At 41.1% G+C, this 22,825-nt stretch overlaps 1 protein-coding gene across 4 annotated transcripts in view; it reads right to left on the reverse strand.

Moving 5' to 3' along the window:
* The window catches only part of nlgn1 (neuroligin 1), a 265,168-nt gene extending 256,042 nt beyond the window's left edge, over positions 1-9,126 (reverse strand). The window contains exon 1 of one of the 4 annotated variants that reach the window (XM_061078106.1): positions 8,589-9,126. In XM_061078106.1, coding sequence (XP_060934089.1) covers positions 8,589-9,126 — 538 coding nt within the window. The remainder of the gene's footprint in view (positions 1-8,588) is intronic. The other 3 variants (XM_061078109.1, XM_061078108.1, XM_061078107.1) reach the window with 3 other exon arrangements.
* Between the last annotated feature and the right edge of the window lie 13,699 nt (positions 9,127-22,825).

Genomic DNA, 22,825 nt, shown 5'->3' on the forward strand with positions numbered 1-22,825 from the left:
TTGTAATGAACAGTGACCTTAGAGCAGAGAACACTCTGCTCCAGCAAATTTCCATTGCCTTCCATTCACACCATCCAGCAAAGAATTAGGCTAGGACATTAATCAACTGTAACAGTAACACTAGAAATTTTTTGTATAGATTAAACTAAGAAGAAGTGAACTATAAATGTGCTAATACATCTAGAAATACAGAGCCAGGCTCTAATCGCATCCTGACTGCAGCTCAGTATTTACCGACATGAGAGCGGTACAGAATCAGTCTCATTTAACTCTCAGCAAGAACATGAATAAGTGCATTAACCGAAATTTCAAACTAGTCCTTTAAATCAATGTTCACACATGCGTTCATCAGCCACAATCTTAAAACAGGTCTCTGATTTAGCCGTCGTTTCCACAGCAACAGTATTGCCTTTTTTTTATTGGGGCCCTGGCAGCTTGTTAAGTTCCATCACAGAGAAATTGGGAAACCATTGTCATCACTTTAGATTAATTATGATACTGACCTTTGTACGTTTCTACACACTGGTGAATTATCTGCACAGATTCCAAGTCGATAACTGCACTTGAAGAAAACCGGCGAGCCCTAATAGATGTAATCTGTTCAGAGACACGTGTGTGGTCCCCCTCTGGTCAGCAATCACCACCGCTGGAGACTTGTTTTCAAGCAGTCTATTTTTAGTGGGCTTACATTTTTTCTCCAGCTACTAAAACTGGATAAACAAAAGGGTTCATTTAAGATGCAGTGATAACATCTAAAAAGAAAAACACAAGCCTGCTTGAACAAAGACAAGCCACAAACTGCTAAACACACCAGAAACAGTAAACTGTTAAAGTGAAAACAAAACCCTGCCCTGATGTTCAGTCTGTGACACTTTATATATTTGTTGTTATTATGAAAAGTGTGATAATTTGTCTTACATGAACTTCCCTTCACCCTCTCACATGTACTCCTGCATCAGCTTGTGTTTTCATGTTACCCATAATGCCTTTGACAGCCGGCAGAGAGGAGGCCTGAACATGACCGCAGTCAGCTGTGGGCTTTTGTGGAGACTGTGATGATAAAAGTAGAGAAGGAGCGAGACGGTGAGAAAAATAATACAAAAATGCAAAATGCATGAATCAACTTGCAGCAACTTGAGCTTACAGCTTTGTTTGAAAATACCACATGACAGGTGCCGGTATGAAACTTTCTCTTTTTTCCAACGCATTACTTTAAGGGATATAAACTTGTTATGGACCCTTTTTCATTTCAGGAAAGGAGCCAAAGCTTTTCAAATATTAATGCATGGGTGTTCGCTGTTGTCTCAGAACAAGCAGCTGTCTCAATAATGTTTTAAAGCTACAATATGCACGTTGTGAAAAACAAGCCACCCCTGGCATGAGACTCAAAGTCGAACGTTCTATGTCAAAAATCGTGGTGGCTGTGGCTGAGTTAAGCTGTGTAAAATGTGCTTATTAGGGCCCGAGCACCTCCAGTGGGAGGCCCTATTGAAATTAAAAGGATTCTTATTATTATTTATTTTTTTCCGACTATTGAAGCGGCTTTTTGAGGGCTTTAACGTGCTCAAAAATCTTTTAAATTTTGCAGGAAGCTAGAAAGTGGTGAAAATTTACGTATTCTGGAGTATTTGGAAAAGGGTGTGACAAAATGGCTCAACAGCGCCACCTGGAACCCAGCCCCTATGTTTCCACATAACCGATCTTCACCAAAATCGGGGAAAAGGTGTATCGTGACTAATCATAGAAAAAATCCTCTTGGAGCATTATGAAAAACGCATCAGGAAGTCCTCCATTTTGGATTTAGTGGCCATTTTGGCCATATTCCACATTTTTACTTTGATCTACTTGTCGTAGGGGGTTCATCGGATCAACTTAAAATTTAGACGAGTGTCATCACAACAAGATGAAGTACTAATGTTATAAAAAAAAATCAACTTTTCGTCAGAGCGTGCGACTTGGAAGTATTCCTCCTCATCCACTTTGCGCAACCATGTCAAACTGTGGCGAATGGGTCTCAAGACATTGATAATGAAGATATAAGATTACTGTGACTTTTCATCAAACGCCATATTAATGGCGTGGCATCAAAGTTCATCAACTCGCCCTGACACACGAAATTGCTATAACTTCGGTGTTCAAGGTTCAATCTCCCTCAAACTACATGTGTGTGTCAATAGGCCCCCCCTGAAAGCTGTCAGATGGGTGTAAGGAATGGGCGTGGCAAAATAACTGACTAGCGCCCCCTAAAGGGCAGCCCCGGCACTATGATTGGCCTACAGCTACGAAAATCGACGGGGACATGTGTCTTTTCATGACAAAGAAATAAGTCTCTTGGATAGATATGCTAAAGTAAACAAGAAGCCCGCCATTTTGGATTTAGTGGCCATTTTGGCAATATTCTGCAGATCTACTTTGACATACTTGTCGTAGGGGCTTCATCAGATCAACTTAAAATTTAGATGAGTGCCTTCACAACAAGATGGAGATCTAAAGTTATTGGAATTTTAACGTTTCGTCATACCATGTGACCGTGGCCTGGCGTCAAAGTTTGATTACACGCCATCGAAACACGGGCTTCAGTATCTCAGGCATATTTGGTTCAATCAAGTCCAAACTAGGCATGTAAGACAAGAGTCGCGACCTGATGACATCTGCATAGACACCATGACTTGTGAAGCGTTTATCCTTGACGCAGTGCAAAAAACCCATGCAACGCGGAGACGAGCGCTTGGTCATTGAACTCTGTCTCTTCCCCGACTGCAACAGACTTGGAACGCGCGTGTGCTCGGGCCCGTTAGTGCTACAACGTAGCCCTAGTTTTTATTTTGTTTTACAGTTGAAGACATTAAAAAAATATGACAACTATTTTGTTTGCAAGAGGCCAGTGTGTCTGCATGCACCACGTGCCAAAAAAAACTGAGCTGAGCTTGTAGCCGCAGTGTGAGGGGAGCAATAGCCAGAACACACTGGATGTGTGAGCAGCGCAAAGCGTTTTTATTTTTATTTAGGCGGCCATGATATCAGCTCAGAATGTCACAGGCACGTCTCCTGCGGGTGGGGTCTTTATTTTCTCTGTGTACAGCATCTGGTTCACAGTCAAATAGAGTGAAAATGGTCGTTCACCACAGTTTCAATGTCTTACTCAAAAACCTGAGAAGGAAAACATCTGTGCACTGCAGCCGGGCTGTTCAGTGACTCTGGGTCATCACACCTCCCAACGTGAAGATATGTTAAACTTAAATAAAATACTTAAACACTGCAGCTTTAATTTCTTATTCAGCACATTTTATTAAAAAGCACAGTTTGACACCCAGCCAGGCCAATAACAGTCTCATAGCCATAAATACTCCCCACAGCCGACTCTCACACATCAATGCTCCTAGTTTTCTTCTCCAAATACACATTATGTGCTTATTTAGTAGTATTAACAAATTGATGGATCGTCTGGTAAATTTTTTTATCTGTACACTAAGTACTGTTCTGTTTTTTTCAAATGTATTTTTTATATACATATATTAGCAGTGGGTATTAAACAGAGCAGCTGCAGTTAACAATTTAATTTCATAAGATATATAGAATTTCACTGTTACTTTCTAGAATGCTCCAATGTTGATGGTTACTGGCATATGACAGTGAACAAGCTCGAACGTCAACATGCATAATTTGGTAGCTTGAATAACATCCTTTTATGAAACACAAAGATCCACAGGACTGACAGATTTGCAACTGTGATCTGCTCATGTCATTTATCTCCTCTCAGGCATGCTTCTGTGACACACAGTCTTTGCTATTTTTAATGTTTTATTATATATTTATTTTTCTGAAATAAATGAAGCTGTCATCTGCGAAAAGTGGATATCTCCTGCATTTACCTCATTTTTCGAAATGAATAGTAAATGTGTGCTGCAGGGAGAGCGATGACCAACTGCAGCGCTGCTGCCTCTGATCTCATTACCAAGACCACTGTCCCAGCATGTGGTAACTTAATGACCACACTACATCCAAGACACATGAAAACACTGCTTTTAACCACAGAAGACTTATTGAAACCAGCGTGGCACAGGAAGGTACAATAGAGACAGCTCCCATAGCAATTATCCTCTGCCTCTCTGTCCTGGGCCGACTTGTTTTTGTCCTTCTCCCTCTAATGTCGCTCCACGTCTGCCCTTATCTCACTGCTCTTCATCACTGCCCAACGCTGGCACTCGCCCTGGGTCTTCTAACTTTGTTTCTCTGTTGTGGTGGTGCACTCTGCCGTGGCACAGGGACAATAACAAGAGCTCAGCTCCTTGTGCTGGCTGCAGATTTGAATACTGGTCAAAGTCTTAATTCATCAAGACGAGAAAAAAGTCATACCATGATGTCAGTGGTAGATTTTTTCAGTTTTCTGTGACTCAGTCTTTTAAACCGATGGTTTTCAAAGTTCGAAGTTCCAAATGTCCTCCTGAGTAAGCGTGATCGAGGGCCCCCGCATATTCACTCATGATGGTTTTGCACCTGCAGCTGGAGGACATCAGTCTCCCTTTAGACAAAGTGTTTGTGTCTGATGTAAAACAACCAGCTTCATCACACAACAGCTCCAGGTCTACTGAGTGTGTTACTTTAAAAAAAGTCAGACTCACTGATAATGTATTTCTTCCAATCCAGCCCTGTTACCACACACATCTAGCCATGAAATTACCCTGTCACTCAAAATCATCGGCCCACTCCCTCCACGCACCACTGACTACACATCCTACTACTGTGTCACTGTCCTGATAATGACTGACGTCGGGAAACTATTGGAGGAATAAAGGGAAAGCCTCTGTAAAAGGAAAACTGTACAGGTGACTGTAGATCCTCTTAATGTACGATTAGCCAAAAAATAAGACCTGTATTGTGATGCTGTATATCTGATATTTCAACTGGAAACACATGCATGACTAATTAAATATACTGCTGACATAGTCACAAGGCTTTAGTGACTCAGACACATTATACTGTGTCTGCAGAGTTCCATGTTATGTCTTGGCATGTTGACGCTTTTATGACACAAGAGAAATTATGATGCTTCTTATGACTGCACTGGAACAACACCTTATTGTCCATGTGAGGAATTTAATTTCAAACATTCGCTACCTTCTTTAAGCACTTGAGGATCAAATCATCACAAAGTATTTCATCATGCATTATAACCACTAAAATCAAATGGTTAAGGCTGTAATACTGCCACTTAGAGTGGGCCTTGGGTACCATGAAAGTAATATTCCACATTGAAAGTTTTCACAGCAGCAGAGTGATTTGAAAAGATTTTTTTTTCTGACTTGCCACCACTACTAAAGTTGAAAAGGCGACAAAATATCCTTTCAACTATTCTTAACTCTTCTCTGTCTTTGTTTATGATGCATCAACAAAGCAACAATACGGAGACTGTTAAACAGGACAGTGCTACTCTGCAATGGCTGCTGGAAATGAAGGCGAACTTATCCAAAGCCTCGGAGAAGGGCCTGACCTCTGTCTACTCTGCAACTTTTCCTCTGAATGGAAAGTGGCTTCATTTTCGCAGAAAAAGTGAGTCATTTAAATCATTTATTTACTCATCTGTCTGGAGATGCACTCAATGCCAAGCTGACCACAACCTACTACATCCATGCTGTCATTAAGTAATGCTCAGCCCCATCTTTGGCTGACTGCTGTGTAACATTCCCCACATAATGGAACCTTCCATTAAGTCAGTCGAACATGGGACTGTGTACTCCCATTAGGTTGAGTAATGTTGACTATGTAAACGTGCCACGATAGGAAAACACCATAGGAATGGTGGTTACATAACCTTAACTCAACTTAACTGTCTGCATGCACACATCATAGGTGCACTCTGGTACTCTATAAAAATAGAGAGAGAAACATTGTGTGCAATAGCCTTGCATTTGCAGTTGCTCCTATGATTCATGTTTAGCGTTGCCTGTCTGAGATTATCACCAGCTTTATCATGAATTTACAATCGTGGTTTCTGTTAATGTATGTGCTTTTATAAGCTGTTGATACCAACACATTTTTTTTACCCTAAATGTTATCTGTACTTTTGTTTATATCTACATATTTTTGTGTCATCTTTGATTTAAGTCCAAAACATCCCTTTTAACAGAGAACATATTATGGGCTGGTGTGGCTATGTGGACCATAGCTTGTTGTATGAATCATACAATAAGCAACTCACTGCCCTTTGAACATTTACACTCATTGATTCTACAACTTATGTCATTTAATTTTTTTGGCCCGAATTTATCTTTACTTTTTTTCATTTTAAAATAAGCCTTTATATTCTATTAAACTTTTGAACCTCTACTTCTTGGGTTTTTTTTTACTTGAGGTGCATAGATAATCTACTGTTCTCATTACATACATAAAAATGTTCCAAGTGGCCTACATGCATTAATGTCAATTTAATGTATGTACACTCTAATTACCTATGGCTCACTGCATAATGCTTAATCAAGTATTTGCTGTGGGAGTACACTATGTAAAGTGTGAGAATGCTGTTTTCACAAGAATAAATTATTTATACTTTTCCAACCGCAGGATGTGAATTAAAAGTAAAGCAGCCTCAAGTGTTACAAGGTCACAAATTTAACATTTGGCTTTTTTTCCTGCATCGCTCATTGTTTGCTCGACCTTATCTCCCTTTTCCATACAATGAAAACAATCTGGGTCTGTCTGGTACTTGGTTGCATGATGACAATATGACCAAATATGTAAGCTTTCATAATCTCACATTTTAAATGCATTTCTGCTCTGTACATCTCTGCACAACACATTCGAGGAGAGGAGAAGTGAGAGCGCCCATTTGAGAAGAGAAGGAATGTGCATTGCTGCCAAGACAATGACATTAACACCACAAGCTTACAAAGGACTCTGTCAGTCTCTCTCTCTCTCTCTCTCTCTCTCCCTCTCCTCTCTCTCTCTCTCTCTCTCTCTCTCTCTCTCTCTCTCTCTCTCTCTCTCTCTCACACACACAAACACAGTATATACATGTGTGTGTGTGTGTGTGTGTGTGTGTGTGTGTGTGTGTGTGTGTGTGTGTGTGTGTGTGTGTGTGTGTGTGTGTGTGTGTGTGTGTGTGTGTGTGTGTGTGTGCGTGCCGGGGGATGTGTGTCTGATCTAATACATGTGCCGCCATCTCCTCTCACATCAACCATCATTAACGAACACCTTCCGACCCCACACCTGGCGTTCAATCAAATCTCCCAATGTGGCCGACCAATGAGAGCACACAGCAGTGAACCACGGGAGTCTGATGCTCTGACTCTACCTCGCCCTCGTCCTGACTTCGCAGGGTCTACAAATCACGTGGCTGATTCAGGGTTTTAGTAGCGAATATGTTACTCTGTCTATCTGCAGGAAATCTAATGGTCCTTAGCAACTCTGACAAATATGGAAAGGTCATTCCTCCTCTGCTCACTTCTAGTATATAAAGTCAGTGGAAGACTGGGTCTGACAGCTTGGTTTTCCTACTTTGCTTTGTAAAATTGGCCTTAAATTTACTCCCAGGTAGCATTTCAAAGTCCATCCCCTCTTTTAAATTCGGCATTCTTAAAACCTGCAGATGCCCTGAGTCAAGAGCTGAATAATTCGTAGACCTTGATCTTCCAATTTCTCTCCGCTGCACGACACAGCTCCTCCTTCTCATTTTTCTTCCTGTTTTCAGGCTGTGTCTTCTTTCTGTGGCATTGTATCGGTTGCGTTCAGATCATACATACCTCCTTGTCTACATATTTTCTTGCCCGGTTTCCTGGCACATTCCTTGGATATTCTTTTGACTGTAAAATGAATAGAAGACTAAAGAATAACATGGAGCCCCTGGACAGGCAACATATACACACACCCACACACACACACATACACACAAACACGCACACGAACTGCATGCACACACACTCACACACACACAAAGCTGATTGAGAGAAAAAGACTTAGAAAAGGAGGGAAAGGAAGGAATTAAAGACAGAGGGGAAAGAATGAATCACACCAGCTCAATCAGCGCAGCATTCAGCCTATCAGTCAGCCAGCCAGTCATTCAGCCAGTCAGCCAAATCAATCAGTGATGATCATGACAACGACTGTCTTGTTTAATGAACTGTAGCCATTGTGGCAGAGCACAATAGGCTATGATGAGCTAGGAGAGGTTAAGCGGAAGGGGCGGGTATGGCCATGGGGAGAAGGAGGAGAAGGAGCGACAGGGAGGTGGAGATGGAGAGAAGGTCAGAGAGGATGGAGGGAATGAGACTGATGGAATTGGACTGTATGGATGGCCGCCCACCACACGCACGCTCTCTCACACACATATGCCAACCATTCTGTCACTCACAAAACCACTCTGACACACTCATGTACTTAAAGCAGTGTCATGCACATTAAACATGCACAAGGGCATGCTTCCCTTTAACTGACAGACAGACAGGGACTGAGACAGAAATGCACACTCACATACTTAAAACACATCCCGACAACTCTTCTGTCAACCAGAAGGTTGTGGGTTCAAATCCTTCCACCCTTGCGCCCCACTGTTTCCCCGACCATCCTACCCTGGGCCCCGCAGGCTAACTCACCATCCTCAGTGGGGACGTAGATGTTAAGATAGAGGCAGTCTTCGCTCTGGTCCTGGACGTACGTTGACACGATGTCAATGCTGTTGGTAAACCACACAGGCAGCATCACATCTGGCAGACGGCCCTCCACGATGCTTTGAGGGCACACTGGGGCAAAGTGTGTGGCGTTGCGCACCTCAGGCCACGTTGCCGGCGGCTCGGGTGGCTGAAAGCGGTGCTCGCCAGTGGGTGGGGAAGCATATGGGACGCCCAGGAACTGCACAACTGGACCCAGGATCTCATTGTTGAGCTCTTTCTTGACACCACGCAGCCTGCCGTAGACAGTGGTGACAACAGGGTCGTTCTCATCGAGTTTCTGAGCTGACACGGCAGCTGGGGCTGCCTGCAGCAGCAGCAGTCCCAGCCATATTAGAGAGGACCTCCACCGCTTGGCCCTCAAGGAAACTTCAAGTCCTACGTATCCCATCATCCTTGTCCCGTCCTCCGCAGACTGAAATAGTCGACACCCAGTACTCGAATGGGGCCTTCTCCGGGACATAGCTGCTACTCCTTGTACTCAACTTACTTGCTGTGTCCTCTTTTGTACTTTCCGATTAAAAATTCCTTGTTTTCTTTTTTCTCACTTAAGCCATTTGATACAAACACACAATTACACTCCAATTCTCATATTCACACACAGGCATAAGTAGCTCCGGAACAGATTGGGGGTAGTGGTTGCTAATGATCCTCTTTAAAATCCAGGCAGTGTAAATCATCCGGTGGAAATGTAGCAGCCATCAGTTTCCTCCAGCTTAGTGACGGGAAATCTGGGAACTATTCCTTGCAATAAGGAAAATATACTCCTCCAAAAGGTCCTGTCAACAACCTCTGCAATGAGGAAGTAAACTTGAATATCATATTTATGTGCCACTATCTCAGAAGGTAGATGAGCCAGTTAGTGATGAGGGTTTCCATCCCCCTGAGGTGGGGATCCTGCCACACAGAGCAGCTGAAGCGGGGGTGCAGTGCAGCAGATGTAATGTCTGGACTTGGATCAGCTCCGACCAGTTCAAAGTCTGTCCCCTGTAACACAGAGAGAAAGTGGCAATCAGCAGTCATTCAAATACAGGTCACATATGTATTTTCACTTTTGTTTGTCTCTCCTCCTACAAAACATTGAATTCAACCGTTTGCAGAATGGACATGTGATTTGTTTTACATCCATATGCAATTAAAGAGGAGTACAGCATCTCATAACAGAACAGCAGTTGGTGAAGGTGTCAATCAGACACGGTAACAGATGCTTACTGGTCATAATGGAGTTTGTCCTACAGTTTATACTCTACCCTTCATATGGAGTGACCTTTTATGGGGGAGAACCATCAAATACAGATGCTTCCTGCCAGCAACACAACGCAATGTCTAGGAGGTCAAGGTTGAGGACAGACATGTAGTGGGTCTGTCTTTCATGTTTAGCCACTTTCCCATTGAAGATACCATCGATGCCAAGCACAAATATTATACAAAGTTTGAAGATTTCTAAACACATGAAAGCAACAATGGCTGGCAGCAATGCATGGAGATATGGTGATGAAGTAGAGATGAGTATAGTAACAGTAACTACATCAACCGAACTTAATATGGCTAAAGAACATCGGAAATTGTAATATTTGCATGATGTATATTTGCTTCTCTCTTATATAACTACCGTTTACTCATGAATAGCAGTTTTTTTATTTGCACCAATTGTTTGGCTTCTTCTTAAATGCTTACCAAAATGTTCTATGCTCCTAAAAGAAGTGTGACCACATTTTCCAGTGCATTAGTTTGTCAGGATTTGCTTTTCCCTCATTTGAAATGTGTGACAACACAAATAGAAGCCATTTATCCCATGAATTCCCTGATCAGAACATGCTAGCTCCTGTATCTTGACGCCTGCTGGGTTACTTGCTCTGGTGGGATCCATGAGTGTCAAATGTATTTACTGTCGTTGCTGCTGGAAGATAACCAGAAAAAAAATTACAAAATAGCTGCAAGACAGCTTAAAAAATGATGTCCCGCCATTTTCAAATATTTTTCCTGATTCAGGGCTCCAAACAAAGAAAAACTAATAAGAATATCAAAAAGTATGCACCCCTGTGCATACTTTTGCACAATATATCATATTGCAAACTGTGAGGAGCGAGGCTTGTGAAAATAAATATCTGCTGACACAGAGAAGCAAAAGTACTGAATTCAATCCTAATTCATTTCTCACCTTAAAGAACCGGACAGAAGATATTTTGAGGAGAAAATCTGTGTGTGTGTGTGTGTGTGTGTGTGTGTGTGTGTGTGTGTGTGTGTGTGTGTGTGTGTGTGTGTGTGTGTGTGTGTGTGTGTGTGTGTGTGTGTGTGTGTGTGTGTGTGTGTGTGTGTATTTGAGCTGTTTATGTAAGTCTGTGCATGGGTGTGCAATGTAAAACACAAGGGCTTGTCGTGCCCAGTATGAGTTTTTCTAAGTTTTTCCCACACTGCTTAGGAGTCAGTGTTCCACATGGATGAGCTCACCTTCAGATTTCATACACTGAGAAAATCCTATTTACTGCAGCTGCACACACGACTTGCCGAGGGACATGGACACTTGCTTTCCTGAAATTTGCAAGCGAGGCGAGGCTGACCTGGGACCCTCAGACAAACAACCAGTTAAAGTTTAGAATAACACTGCTGGTAGATAATGAGAGTGAAATGATTATTTTAAATCATCGTAGCCACCCTCTTTAACAGATATGGGAAAATATGTCAGAGCCACAGAAGTCTCCAATAGCTCAGTACTCTGCATCTGTGGTATCTCTATGTAGCTTTAGGCGTGCATGTGGGTTTGAGCATGTTAGCTGCACCCGCCTGCTGTTTGTCCTTGGGTCAGACTTGGATCAGACCCTGACAAACTTACTCAACACATATAGTTGGGTTGATTTTATACCCAGCAAACAGGAGTTTGTGTCCATATTTGACACAGTGCTGAGTTGCAAAAATATTCCAAAATCACATATAATAACCTAACTGTTTAATGTAATCAGTCAACAGAAGGTCTAAACCCGTCTTAAATTTGTATTATTTTTTATATCCTCTCCAAATGTCCTTAATACAACTCTAATCCTATTTTTATATATACTCCTTATAGTCACTATAGATGACTTACATAAACCATCAAAAACCAACCTGGTGCATTGTAATAATGTTTCATAACTTTGAATAAGCAGCCTGTAAAATTATCATAATTAGAGTTAGTATACTGTGTGATATTAAGTGTACTACAAAGTGTAAGACAAATTCATTTATTGTTATTGTAGGGGAATTCCACCAACTCTGCAGTTTTCACTGTGGTACTAGCTCAAAACAAAACTGGGAAGTATTACCCACCCCTTATTATCCCTTGTTCGAGTTTAGAGGGGATTTAGAGCGAGAAATAGTTTCGTTCACTGTGGAACTGAAAAACCTAGAGCTGGAAACCTGTTGTGTTGCTATTACAACAGGATGTCACCAATCTTCAATATTTGAGATTTTAAAATGGTCAGTCAATGTTATTTATTTATTTATTTATTTATGCCCAAGCTTGAATCACATAATTACTTGAGAACAATGGCTCTGAAAGGATTTATTTCTGTTCATTCACCATAATCCAGATTGGAGAAGTTCCACATATTACCTTCAGTAATCTGTGTTCTTCACCAGACTTCACTAGAATGTATCCAGTCTTTCTTGCCATGTTTGGAAGGTCTATTTGTGTGTTTGCATTTTGCTGCGTTATTTGTGAGTGAAAACCTAAAAAAACAGTGAACAGGGGGTGTGTTCTATTTCTGTTAGAAGTCAGGGGAGTGGTTTAATGAGGAACATGACTGTATAAAATAAGACAGGATATTTTTAGAACCGTGCCATTGGAGATAGACGGAGCTACTTTACCCTTTAGAGATTTCACTGCATACAAATGTAGCATTGCAACACACAAACAGAACTGTGTTTCTGACATAGAAAACATTATTTTTCAAGTATTAACACAGCGACTGCACTCAGTAGGAGCTCACAGGTGTATCTTAACGTATGCCTGGACAAACATCTGCACTACTACCATATAATATTTACTAGTGTAGATAACCGACAGGTAAATATTTATCTGTTCTGCATTTGCCTTCAAAGACACCACTTTGTCTGTGGTCTCACCGTGTAAAAATGATTAACTGTCTGCTTTTCTTTTCCCTACAATTTTTAACTGACCTGGCTGGCTGACAAATGTACCCTCTCTCTCTCACACAGACACACACACACACACACACACACACACACACACACACACACACACACACACACACACACACACACAGAATGCAGGTTATTAGGGGAGCAGCAACACCCATCAACTGAACTACAGCTAGTATATGTCTGATTTAGTTTTTCCCAAAGAAGCAGATCTCTGAAGTTGTGCTGTACACATCCAGAACACCATGAAGCCCGCCAGAAAACTTAATAGTATTTGTTGTAATTGTGTATTGATTAAATTGTTCATTTATTATTATCATAATCTTTCATCTCCTTTCTTACCCTGAAGGGAGGGAGAGTATTCTACCAGATCCCCTTTTTCAAACTCAACATGATAATGGACACAAGTTGGTTGGACTCAATGTAGCTTTTTTTTACTCGGCAGGAGAGGCATTTCCAACTTGTCAATGAAAGGAAGAACAAACAAGGAAGAGAATCAACTGTGAAGAGCGCCAGAACATCTCTCCACAGAGTTGTGTAAGACTGGTATCATCCCTGCCCAGGAGGATCCCATCTGTCATCAGAAATAAAGGCACATGTAGCAAATATTTAAAAAATAAATAAAAGAAAGCCGCCTAACTCATGAAGTAGCTTTTAACTTGTTTTGCTGTTGGTTCTTTATTGTGAACCTCTCAATATAGTTTAAATACTTAAATTAATTGACTTCATTCTTGTTAGACTTCGGCCAGACTTGTACACAGTGAGTGACCAGACGTGTACACAGTTTTGTTTTATATCATATGTATAACATTACAATATATTTCTAATGCAAGTTAATGCAAGACATTAATTGGATTATTATTAGATTATTATTAGATTATTATTAGCTTTAATTATCTTAAAGCAACTAATTACAACTTGTTTTTAACCTATTGTGATTTAATATATGAATTGTCCATAATAAAATGAAAATAAAACGCCTCTTCAGGACCATGTGAATCTACAGTAGTTTAATCAGACAACTTAAATGACACATCGTCATCAGGTTTGAATCCAAATTGGATCTTGTCCAGTCTGATTGTTGAGAATCAAAGACAAAGGCACAAATAGATGAATCGCTTACGTAAAATAACTACAACCAAGTGTGTCATGGCATTTACATAAATCTCACAGAAACACACTGGGCATTTACTGGAGATTTTCTGTGGCCTATTGTGATCAAAGTCATGACTGCTCATTCTCAGCAGCCTGTTGTGTTCGAGCATGTGGTAATTTTCCATCAATATACAAAAATGCATGTGTATTCCACTGGTTTCCTCATTTGACATGATCCAAAGGGACCATTTAGCGTGCCTCACTTTGCTAAAAGTAAAAGAGGTTTAGTCGGCAATTCTTCTGTGTCCCTGAACAAATAACAAAAAACTGCTGACTTTTAAAAGCGGCCGACGAAGCAGTTTATCCTCTGGCATCAACATGGCAGCTACCATGGAATCACACGATGAATATGCACATGTACAAGGCTCTCATGTAGCCTTTGCCATAAAAGGAAAAAATTTAAATGTGAACTCATTCTGTGGGTGGTTTAAACACATTTTGGCTCATTTTATTCACGTGAACATGGGGATTGCATAGAATAAGCTGTCAGTCAAAATAGATGAATAAAAGAATAGATTATAGATTTTCCATTCTTCAGCAAGTGTGTGTGTGTGTGTGTGTGTGTGTGTGTGTGTGTGTGTGTGTGTGTGTGTGTGTGTGTGTGTGTGTGTGTGTGTGTGTGTGTGTGTGTGTGTGTGTGGTCCTGGTATTATTTATATCGTGAGGAATTGAAATTGCTACCGTAGTCACATTTTGGACACTTGTCTTCCTTATGTGGACAAAAAGCAAATCTGCATATTGTAAAATCATTGCATTACAAGGTGAATACATGTTTTAAGGAAAGCTTAAGGTTAATCATGCACGTGCACACACAGAAATATTACTATTTCTTTAATTTTCTAATTCACAACATAAGTACATAGTATTTATGAGAAACAGGGGTGACGTGGTTTATTATTTTACTTTCATGTTCTAAGAGAGCGAGCTGTGGAGTCATGTTTTAGAGCTCCAACTGCATTGAAATGTTATAGTATATGATCAGAAATGATTTTCGTATTCTTGCCATTGTTGTTGAGTATTGATGTCTGATTTACAATATGGTGAGAGAGTTACTGCAACTGTGTTTGTACCAATTGTAACTCATTCCTCTGTGTTATAGGTGAACAAGTGTGTCAAATAATACAACTGTTTCCTTTTCTTACAATGTTGTTCTTGCACCTTTATATAAGATTATAAAGATAATTCAAATTGATAACAATTGCAGGCTTTTTATGGATGTGTGTACAGATATGTAGATCAGTAAATCTTAATTATACTACATTCATTTTGACTTTTTATACTTTGACCAATAATTTAATATATGAATCTATTTATATGTGTACAACATCAAACATAATTGTGTAAGGTGCACATATTTTGTTGATTTCAATATGTTGTGTTACCATTAAAAGCCGTACAGCACTAGTACTTAGGGGTAAGAGAGAGTCTGTGTGTCTGCTCCCAAAGCTACTCTGTGATTCTGAACAAATGTACAACTGTGGTGTGGCTGCTGTTTCTTCATCTTAGGAAAGACAAAAAGTAAATGTGTCAAACTGCAGAAAGATCTTTTTTCCACTGGCATTCATTTCCTCTCTTTAAATATTCAGAAAAGACTGAATATGGAAGTTGATGTCTTTCTAAAGCGATCTATTTCCTCACTTTAAAACCACGGATGTGACAGTTTGCATCTGCTCTTGTTATTTTGTCGAAGGTCTCTCGGGACACAGGCGGCAGTCGGTCGAGTGGCAACGACACAGGAGTGGAGGTGAGTTATTAAAGGAGCAAACAGTTTGGGTTTCCCATCTGCCAGCTCAGAAACAGGAGTAGAAATCCCCATTTTTTTTTTTCCTCTGTGAAACATCTGTTGAGTCATTCTAAGTAATCCCAGGCGTGATGCTCTCTCTCCAGTCAAACCACACAGAGGAGCAACACTTGCCAACTCAAAGCACACATGGTGATGGAGCTGACAGTCATCTCCTCCATCCTTACAGCCCTTACAGCCATGCAGGCAGACAGACGCCCTCCCATCCCTCCTCCCAGCCGCCACATTGCTAAACAAACGTCTGCTTATCAACTGCTGTGCACAAACATGCAAAAAAAAACAATTATATGAACACAAACAAACGCAAAGCAGGAAGACAGAGAGGCAGCGAGAGAGTACTGAAAAGGATGCTGTTTCCATTGATTGTTGCCCTGTGTTGTTCCATTAAGTCGGCAAGTGTTGCTCTTTGTTTTCACGGAAACATGAACTGCTCACTGGTCATATAGTAAACAGGAAAACATCCAGATCTGATCTCGTCAATCCTTGAAACCTGAAGGAAACTTCAGAGATTGTGTTTGAAAAAAAACAAACATCAATAGTCAAGCACTGTGTCTTCACTCTTTTATCTGTATCACAGTTGTCTCAATTGTGACACACTGCAGCTTAACAAGCATACAGCATGTGTCTGTCCGCGCTACAGTCATCCTGGGATAATGGTAATTGGGAACTTTAATCAGTTGACAATCAGAGGTCCTCAAAGTGAAGAGACACCAGCAGAAAACTGCTCCCTTAGGGTTTCTGGGGAACCATGTCATGTGGGAAAATAGGCAAGACGCTATGACGAGCAGCAGCAGCAAGGCATGAATGAACCATATACATAGGTGGAACGACCACAGGGGCAGAGGGTGCATCCATCTCAGGGCACTTAGTAAGGCCCCTCTACTGAGCTACCTTTTGGCTGGACTGCAGCAGAGGTGATGAGGTGGAGGACAGTAGCCCAGCTGTCGGTGATGTTTCCAGCAGCCGTGCCAGCAGAGGACCTGGTTGCCAACATTTTTATCCAGGAGGAGTACCCGACTGATACACAGCTTCAAAACCGTACTCTCACAACCAACATGATCTGAGCTGTGCTTGAGCATGGCAGTCAGTCTGGTTTAGAGAATATCTATAATGTGGTGTGTGCATTACGTACTGTCATGCTTTTGGGGCCCATGTTTTCAGGTTAGAGCGTCTCAGATGCCTGAGCTGCGCCGCTCTTCTAGAGAGCAGAGGTCTTGCTTGTTTTCTTCACATAACAAACGTGGTTCACAGAAAAATAGACAGCGAAAATTATCTTTGACCACAGTTTCAATTTTGTCAATATATGTCAATAAGCAAAATGTATGCAAAATGTCCTGTACCTGTTTTTAATTAAAAACATGCAGCATTTTTGTTGACTTAATAAATGTATTTGTTTTAACATGTTTTTATTGTTATAAGAACTGGAAGATGCATAGCTTCATGGTGTGGTATCCTGGTATTCAGCTGAGTAGGCTGATTTTATTCGAGGACATACAGTAGTCATACCTGAAACCTCACAGCTCCGCAGCAGGCACACAGCAAGCATACTGCCAGTGTGAACAACAGACGCCTGTGAGGTCAGTGATGCAGCAGTCACACACCACTCATGCAGCCAGTGGGGCCTAGGTGTAAGGATTACCCATATGACCAGATATTATGCTTAAGCACTTATTCCCACACCTGACCAGAGAATTTATGTTTCAGGTGTCTGATAATCATTGATAAGTATTTGCGCTCATAACGCCACACTGTCCTGTCCCATTTTTCTCTGTGTTAAGGACAAAGGCATCTATTGCACAGCTGTCCGTCCTGGGAGAGGGATCCCTCACATGTGGCTCTCTCTGAGGTTTCTAACTTCTTTTTCCCTGTTAAAAGGGTTAGGGTTTTTGTAGTTTTTCCTTTCTGTTATTGTGGGTTAACGGCAGAGGATGTCACACCTTGTTAAAGCCCTATGAGACAAATTGTTATTTGTGAATATGGGCTATACAAATAAAATGTGATTAATTGATTGAATGAAAGGTGTTGGCAGGTTTGCCATCATGAAGGAGTGAAGGATAAGGTTGTGATAGAAACAAAGGAGTGAAAGGGATGTAGTTTTGTATATGGTATGAGCTTGGCTTGTTAATGAGCTTGAATAAACTTGAGCAGGAAGAGCAGAGAGTCCAGAGTGCAGAGTGTAACATCTTTGCACTGCTTGTGCTGTTGTGGGATGTGGGCAACTGTGTCTTTTTTGTATTGGAATGGGCCTTATAGCGCTGTAGACCGCTGTATCTATTTTAGTCGCTGTCTGTTGGATGTGGTGCTGAACCGATGTAGACATGCACCGTCAATCTCATCCCTTGCTGTCCAAGGTCCTGAAACACTTTGTTCTCCAGTAAAAACTTGTCTTATAGTGGGCCCGATGTTTGTTTTCTGAGACACAGGCTTGATTTGCTCAATAAGTGACAATTTATGTTATTGGGTTGAATAGGATGTTATATATGTAAGCTGTTTTACAGATGAGAACATTAAAATAACATTATAAGTACGGCCCTTTGATAGTGCCCCTCTAGCTCCTCTCTGCAGAGAGTCTAGGTACACCCCTGCCCCCTCTAACCTGTAATACCATCGTCAAAGGTAATGCAGATGGAACATGGTCAGTGGCCTAAAACTCAAAGCAAAGTAAGGTTAAGTTAAAAGTTACGTGAGGGTGATTGTTCCCTCTGCTATAGAAGTTGAGCTGTCGTTAACACCTAAAACAATAACAATAACATTTGAAGAAATACATTTATATGATCTATTGATATTAGCTTTCTCACTACAATATTGTTTTATGTTCAAATTGTAATGGTTTTACTTGTCTGAGTTCTACTTTGACACAGATGTTTTTTTCCTTGCTTTGAACCACTTATTACAAAGCTGATCAAAGTCCCATAAATCAACAGACTGAGAACGAACAAACCGAAATAAAGACTATTAGCGGTGATCGACACAAGGGTTTACATATGGCTGCTCTGTTAGAACATTTAGCCACAACCTTAAAGGGAAAGCGCACCCAAAAATGTCCACAAAACCCTTCTAGAGTTTTAGGGGTAAATAGCTTTGAGGCCAAATCCAATCAAATTGAAGTAAACGGTGATGAACAATAAAAGAAAAGAAAATTAAACGCCTCCATACCGCTCCTTTGGTGTTATCTAAGTGTCCTAAGCCCAAACATTCAAATTGGACTCGAAAAGGCATTTACAGTTTTTAGCCTAAATGTCCTCTGATATCCTCCTCTGGAGCATTGTTGGCACTAAAATCAAAGCGGTCATCTAGGCTAAAAACATGGTGTATATGATGCCTTTTTTGAGCCGAATTTGAATGTCAGGGCTCACTTCACCCACCCCTCCATCAGCATAGGGCTGAGTAGATAATGAGTGAATTTTTATTTTTGGATGAACTATCCCTTTAGGACATAAATGGTAAATGCTCTGTATTTATATTATGCTTTTCCGGTCTTGATGACCACTCAAGGTACAGTGCAGTTTATTGCCGTTCATCCATTCACACACACATTCATTCATGCAGTGCATCTACATATTGTAAGTTGTTTTGGATAAAAGGGTCAACTAAATTAAATGAAATTGTAATCTATGGGCAGCACTTTTTCTATGAGTGGCAATCCTGGGTTCAGTATCTTGCCCAGGGACACTTTGGCATGCATATTGGAACAACTGGGATCGAACCCCCGATCTTCTGGTAAGAGGACAACTGTGTGTGTGTGTGTGTGTGTGTGTGTGTGTGTGTGTGTGTGTGTGTGTGTGTGTGTGTGTGTGTGTGTGTGTGTGTGTGTGTGTGTGTGTGTGTGTGTGTGTGTGTGTGTGTGTGTGTGTGTGTGTGTGCGTGCATCTGCATGTGATGTCACTGTAAACGGAAGTCTCAACAGTCACTGGCCCATGGGGGTCAAATGCTGCCACATCGGTCCTGATGTGTTCACATGGAAACTCACAAAGACAGACACGGCTGAAATGGTAAAGAGCTGCTATGCAATCAACTGCACAAACACTTCCCGCAGCAATTCAAGCAAGAGCTTTCAAAGACTGCTGAAGGCTAAAGGGAGGAGAGTGACTTGAAGAGATGATTTCCAAGCAGCTGAGCAACATCAACTAACTGAGCACACGGCTTTCTACATTATACATGGTTTGGTGGCACAAGAACGACATGTCAGATTCAAATGCTTCCGGCACTGCTGTGATCATCCATCTCCCCTGACAAAATGTCAAGGTGTAGGATTTTCTTCCATCTTAAGTGCATGGATCTGTCTGGCTGCGGAGGTGCGGAGACTCAGGTCCTGCATCATGTTATGTGTCTGTGTTTCACCTTTCATCAGATGTAACCCAGCGTCTGAAACTGTCAGGGTCTCCTTTTGTCTGAATTCACCTAATTCTAGCTGTTAGCTTCCTTCCTTCAGTGTCTTTACAGTTTTTAAGTTCCACTTTTCAGTTTGTTGCTAACAGATATGGACTATATGCTTGTATGTGTTTGATTAAAGTTTGTATTGGATGGTGTGTCCTATTTGCACTGTTAAGAACATGTTATCTTATGTACAATGACAAACTCCACTTTCATCTTTGTGCCTGTTTGGGAAACTACCCATCTCTGGATTTCACTCTACGTCAGCTGACTGAAACTAAATCGCGAATGGCCGCACGGATGCATTTGATCTCCAATTCTCTATTTGTCTTGTGTGTCAGTCTTGGTTATTTCTCTTGGTGTCATCATATCTTTTTTCTTTACTCTCTGTTCTCATCTCACTGCCCTCCTCGGTTTTCCTCTGGTCTCTCTTACTGTGCTGCACTTTAGAAAGTCAAGAAGCTGAGGGAAAAAAAAACAGATGTGAAGCTTTATCATTTTGTCGTAGACATCATGAGACACATTTTGCCAGTTTAAATGGGATCATAGCTCAGTTCAGGAACACACACACAGCCAAAAAAAGTAAAAGAAAAATTACAAGAAAAGTGGTGGTAAGTTGAACTCACGAAAGCAATACAGACGGACCTGCAGGTCATGGTCAACACTGTTATGAAAGATAACTGCTCCTAACAATACAATTCAATAATTGCTGACATTTCTTCATCAGGGGACCTCTGGTGGCCGATGGCATTATGACGGGAGCAAAGAAGGAAGTCAGGAGATGCAGTGCGGAAAAAGTCCTCATCAAGAGGGGGGTTGGAGGGATGGTTCAAGGAAACACAGACTTTCCCACAGGAGGCTGCTGGTTGTTTTCTGTGCTGTTGCAGCGCTGGCTGATGTGGATACAAATTAAATACTTGTTGGAAGTATGAATTCATTGGTCTCTTCACGGAGTTTGCTTATCATAAAAAAGCTATAAAGACAATGAAATACTGCCAGCTGAATTCTCAAATGAAGTTTAAACAGAATAAATGCTGCAAAATGGATTTCCACCCCCCTACAGTGTTTAAAATTAAGTTACAGACTGTGTTCTATGAAAAGCCACCAGTTGTCACAGATGTCCTCAGACACACTAAAACATATTATGCCTGGGATTAGCACTTGAACACATACTGAGTCTTAAAATGATTCAACATAATTCCAGCTGTTTTCACGCCACTTTCTACTGTCAAACATAATTTGCAGAACGGAAACAAGCATAATTTCTTTGAACCCCGGCATAAAAACACAAATTGCAGCACTAGTAGAAACGTATTAAGAAATGTGAGACAAAGACTCAAAATGAAACGCGTTCATTTGAATATGGTAAAAATAACTACCATACCTCACTGGCTGTGTATCTCATTTTGTTCCTATAACAGCATGAGTCAATAGCTGACTTCATGGTTGTGATGTACGACTTGTTACATCAGCTTTTGCAGTGCTCGCTTTTCAATCCAAATGCTTTAAGGAGCATGAGGAACACTGCTGCAAATGTCCCATGAATATATGTGTTTTTTCTCAGACGCCCTTTTCAGATTTTTCCTTTAGCTCTCCCCATTTCTCCCTCCCTGTGCTGGCGTTAATTTCCTTGTTGCTTCACTTGACTGGTGATTGAACGCCACCGGATGTTCAGAGCAAATTTCACACGTGGTCAGAACTGGGTAACCAACTGGAAAATCCCTCTTCAATCTTCCCTTCACTGTCCTCATACCATTTCCTCCCTTCTTCCTTTTATTTCTTCCCTTCTGCCCATCTCTTCTCCTTACTTAATTTTTATACATATGCATCAGACAACCTGAACACATACATACACTCTGCTATTTTGCCATCACTCACACTCTCATTCCTCTTAAGTACTCACACAAACTGCTGTCAATTTGACTAAATTTGAATCTTTTTGTCCTTTTTGCTGCTGCTATCTCAAACCATTTTGCATATTTTTATTCATCAATTGCTAGTTAACATTTGAAAGGTCCTGAAAATGTGAGTTGCACATTTCCCTGCCATGTCTTTCTTCTTTATCTATTCCCTTTTCTAATTTTTGTCTTGCCTTATCGTCTTTGTGTTTTATTCCTCCTTCGCCTTGCTCCAATTTCTCTTCTCTCATTTCTCCCACCCACTGCCACTTTACCGCTTCTCTTTTTCCTAAATTTCTTCCCTCTGCTCCCAATTTCCTCCTGCCCATCAAATTCATCTCTTTACCTTCTCTTAATACTCCCCTTCGTCCTCCACTTCATCACTTTCAATTTCACCTCCTGGCCGGTGCAGGGGTGCTGCTGCAGCGTAACAAATCCCAACTGAATCCCCTCAGTCTGAGTCGCTGTCCTAATGAGCTCAGATCAGCCACGGTAGCCTGCAATCTCGCTGCTGCCATTTCACTGACGCTCAATGACAGCATTTTAGAGTGACATGTGCGTATGCATTTGTGTATTTTGGGGGACTGCACATGTCTACATAGGCACATTTGCTGATTTGACAATATGATTCCGACCTGCACAAATGATTAGACTTTTTTATTAAACAGAGATTAAAATGTGCTTAGAAAGAAACAATTCATCTATTCATCAGAGGGTTGCAGAAGGGCTGGAGCGACTCCCAGCTGACATTGGCCTTGACCTCAATTCAGTGACTGACCAGAAATTGAAAGATATAG

The sequence above is a fragment of the Limanda limanda genome, chromosome 9 (genome assembly GCF_963576545.1).
Source record: "Limanda limanda chromosome 9, fLimLim1.1, whole genome shotgun sequence".
Classification (NCBI taxonomy): domain Eukaryota; kingdom Metazoa; phylum Chordata; class Actinopteri; order Pleuronectiformes; family Pleuronectidae; genus Limanda; species Limanda limanda.